The sequence below is a fragment of the Medicago sativa genome, chromosome 1 (assembly GCF_051527215.1).
Source record: "Medicago sativa cultivar Bolivia chromosome 1, Bolivia_mono, whole genome shotgun sequence".
NCBI classification, from domain to species: domain Eukaryota; kingdom Viridiplantae; phylum Streptophyta; class Magnoliopsida; order Fabales; family Fabaceae; genus Medicago; species Medicago sativa.
In genome coordinates this window covers 86,543,941-86,547,764 of record NC_140749.1, presented here as the reverse complement: position 1 = coordinate 86,547,764, position 3,824 = coordinate 86,543,941, and the positions used below count along the sequence as shown (strand labels likewise).

At 37.1% G+C, this 3,824-nt stretch overlaps 1 protein-coding gene across 2 annotated transcripts; it reads right to left on the bottom strand.

The window, feature by feature from the left end:
* Positions 1-500: 500 nt before the first annotated feature.
* Positions 501-3,297, bottom strand: LOC146958605 (vicilin-like). 2 transcript variants are annotated; one of them, XM_085740126.1, is made up of 7 exons: positions 3,111-3,297; positions 2,484-2,960; positions 2,168-2,343; positions 1,972-2,052; positions 1,538-1,858; positions 974-1,292; positions 501-856 (listed from the first exon to the last, which is right to left on the bottom strand). In XM_085740126.1, exons 1-7 carry the CDS (start codon positions 3,262-3,264, stop codon positions 660-662), a joined length of 1,725 nt encoding a protein of 574 aa, XP_085596252.1. In that variant the 5' UTR covers positions 3,265-3,297; the 3' UTR covers positions 501-659. The 2 variants fall into 2 exon arrangements, with proteins under 2 accessions (XP_085596252.1, XP_085596251.1); XM_085740125.1 differs by having other exon boundaries at positions 2,484-3,297.
* Positions 3,298-3,824: the final 527 nt, after the last annotated feature.

Below are 3,824 nucleotides of genomic sequence, written 5' to 3'. Positions count from 1 at the left end.
AAAATTAAGTAAGGACTAAACATATAAATTCTCAATTTTATAGGGATCAAAAACATGTGGTTCTTAGTTTTTTTTGTCCTTTTGGTTCCTTTGGTTTATTTGGTTCGAGTTATCGAGTCAAACTAAGTTATTTATGAGCTTGAGTTGAATTAAGTCTAGTTTGTTCATGAGTTTAAATTGAGTTTAGTTTGATCTTAGAAAAAGATCGGTTGAGCTTTCAGCCGAACAAATTATAGGATGTGGCGAAGGAGACATAACAAATTGCTTATAATTGTTACTATTGATTTTTCGTAATAGAGAGAGAGATCGGACACTAGGTACTGGTACTTAACATCTTGAAATAGTATTGGAGTTTTTTGATGTCTTTAATTTGTTTAATAATAATAATTTATAGGAATTTAAAAATCATTATACTGGTCACAAATTTATTTGCTTACTTCATTTTCGTAATAAGTATAAAAGTTTGAAATAGGAGTTGGAAATAGTTTATGAACACACAATTATGTTATACACAAAACTTTTATTCATAGCAGAAAGTGGGGCTCAAGTTATTATTATAGTGTTACAAGAGCCTGCATGTACATTCTTCACTCATTATGAGTTACCTAGTTCTTACATCTTACATGCATATTATTATACATAGTTGATTACTCACTCACTCAGTACAAAGTGCTCAAAATTGATAACAGAGGACCCTTTCTTTTCTGGCTTCCTTCCTCCCTTTGTTGAGGTTGAGCATTTGCAAAGTAAGATTGTCTTTGGTTCTTTATTAGCCTATCAACCTCTTCAGCAGATCCAGGGAATGCAACCTCTTTCACTGGCCTTTCTATTTGACTTATCACATTGTCATCCTCACCTTTCAAATTTCAATCACCAAATAAAAAGTACCATAGTTAGATATTTGTTATATATTCAACTAAGCATAACATAATCAATCAATATTAAATTTAGTTATGTTATATATATAGTATACCTGCAAGAAAGTTTCTCTGATTGTTCTCAGCATTGAGACCAAACCCAAGGAAATTGAGATTTGAGGAAGCATTTATGGCTACTGGGTGACCTGCCGGAATTATAACAACGTCGCCTGGAGACAGTCTAGTGTTGTACCTCTGCACTTCAATGTTTCTCACCTTTTCTTCATCCTGCTCTCGTTGCTCATGCTCATCCTCGTCTTCTCGTTGCTCTTGTTGCTCACTTTTGTGACCCACAAGTTCAAGGTGTCCCTTTCCTTCATTAATCACCAATACTACAGTGGACCTAGAATTGAAGTGTGGCAGCAACAAAGCTCCCTAAAATTTTGAACAAAAATTTGTTTACATAATTAGATAAAGGGTACCGATAATTTAGAGTTCAGTTGAAATGTAAGTAATGTTTGATCAAGAACTGTTCAATCTAAAAAACGAACTCGGGTTTTCCAAGCACGATTAGTCCTCTAGTGGAGCTTGGTTAAATAATTACATAATCGATCTAACTAAGCAAGTGAAAATGTAAATCGTTGTCGAATTTTGTTGTTTATATATGTTTATTTGATTACCTCATTGATCTCCACAAGACTGACAAATATATCCAAGTCTTGAAGTTGTGGATTTTTCTCTGGCGTAATCTCAAAGAACTTGCCAAACTTGTTGGAATAGAGGGGGTTGCGGCTTCTCAAGTTGAAGGGTCCAGACTCAGAGGATATGCTTTTCTTTGAGCTTGATTTGGCATGTCTCCTCAGTTCCTCAATCTGTTCTCTTGACACTTTGACTATTGCATTAGCTTCTTGGCTCTGCGGTCTCCCTTTACGACCTCTCCTTTGCTGCGACTCATGCTCGTGCTCTTCTAAGAGAACTCTCTCTATGGTCTCGTAGTTGGTCTATATTTGCACCCATAGAAACAAGGACACAATATGTAAATCTATATGAAAGAGTTGATGACAATTTATACAAATTAAGTCAAATAACATGTGCTGCTTGCTTGCATGCTTACATTAAAGGAGGCCTCTAGAATACTCTTGCTGAATCCGCGAAAGTATGATGGGTTGTTTTGATTTCCAGATAGGTCGAAAGCCTACAAGAAGAAGGATAATGATCAATTGTTACAAATGGAAAAACTAGTATTGGTGTAAACTATTTATATATGTGGCGCATTTGAGGAAAAGTTTAGCATTATATATATTAATTACCTGAAATTTACCAGGCCTATTAACGGGTATGACAAGATCTACTACCCTAAGATCCTCATCATTGTCTTGGTTAACTAGATAAGCAGTTGTGCCCGCAGGGATTTTAATAGTATCACCTTGCTCAAGGTTAAACGAGTTTCTATTGTTGGGATTTAACACAGTAAGTATGGCTTTCCCTGCATACACATATAATAACAAACAAATTAGTTATGTATGTAAAATGAAGAAGAAAAACTACTATTAATTGGATGTTGAACTCAAATTGTTCTAACAACGTAAAATGTTATATATAGTAAACAAAATGAATGATAATTACCACTGAGGACTACAAGGATGAAGTCAGCATCTACATGGTGGGGGAGGAAGATGGTGTGGGGTTTGGCTCTGTACTCCAAAAGACGGTAGTTTTTTAGATTTTGAAATAAGTTTGAACGTTTATCAAACCTTTGGATGAGACGAATGTGACCATTTTCATTCTCAAAAAGTGTCTGAAACTTGTTAGACTTGAAGAAAAATGGGTTTCTCCTTCCTTCTGATGACTCAGAAGAACCTTCTTCCTCCTCTCTATCCCCTTTCTGATGCTCTTCTTCCTTTGGCCATCTCTCCTCTCTATGCCTCAACCTCGCCCTCTCATCTGGATCTTCATGACGTTGGCGACCTCTCCACTCTTCATCTTCTCGTTTCTCCCATTTCTCTCTTTCACGTCCAGGTTGATCCTCTTTCTCACGTTCCTCCTTTCCACGTGAAGGTCTCCATTGTTCAGGGCGTTGTTCTTGGCCTTCCTCCCAACGACCTTCGTGTGTAGGTCTTTGTTGTCCAGGACGACGTTCCTGATGCTCGTCTTCGTCATATTCCTCCCTTTCACTTGGAAATCGTCCAGGGTATTGTTCATGGCCTTCTTGACGACCTCCACGCGGAGGTCTCCATTGTCCAGCAGGACGACGTTCGTCATCCTCCCTCTCACGTGGAGGTTTCCATTGTCCAGGGTGTCGTTCCTCTTTCTCACCCACAATGCCATAAGAGACACAAACTGAGCCCAGGAAAATAATTCCCAGCAACAGCAAAAGTGGAAATCGTGATTTGATTGTGGTAGCCATGATTTGAATTTCAGTAGTTCACTTTGAATTTGAATGATGAAATAAAGAGTGAGATAAGGGATATTTATACTGATAGAAGATAGAAGATAGCGCTAGAAGAGTAACGTGCATAGGCATTTGGCCACAATGTGCCATGTAGCTTGACGAGTGTTGTAATGAACAAAATTGAGAAATTTGGCAAGTTTCATTAGGTAGGTTATGAACAATTTGGGCTGCATGGGTGACACATTAAGTGCGTACGTGTTTTAACGCATGGAATTAGGGGTCCAGTCCATTTGAATTTACATATGTATGCGGCGATCATGATCTGTTTCCTGAACTTTTGAGTTTGTGAAGTTTTGTTTTAATTTGATGAACCTGGACATTCTTTGAGAAAAGTGAGTGTTCTACTGGTTGCATTTTTATCATTTTATATATGCATGTGAATGAAGCAAACCAGAGATTCTTCTGGTCACTGCTTTTATGTATCGATTATCTTGATTGAATAACTCATTTTATTTCTTTCTTTTTCCATCTAAAATTGACTCTTTCATAATTTTATTTAGAACAGCAATGCTATT

Coding starts and splice junctions, on each gene's coding strand:
- LOC146958605 (XM_085740125.1), bottom strand. CDS start 3,264: ATGGCTACCACAATCAAATCACGATTTCCACTTTTGCTGTTGCTGGGA. Junction 2,344..2,483: donor CATCCTTGTAGTCCTCAGTG/GTAATTATCATT, acceptor ATGTGTATGCAG/GGAAAGCCATACTTACTGTG. Junction 1,293..1,537: donor GTCTTGTGGAGATCAATGAG/GTAATCAAATAA, acceptor TCAAAATTTTAG/GGAGCTTTGTTGCTGCCACA.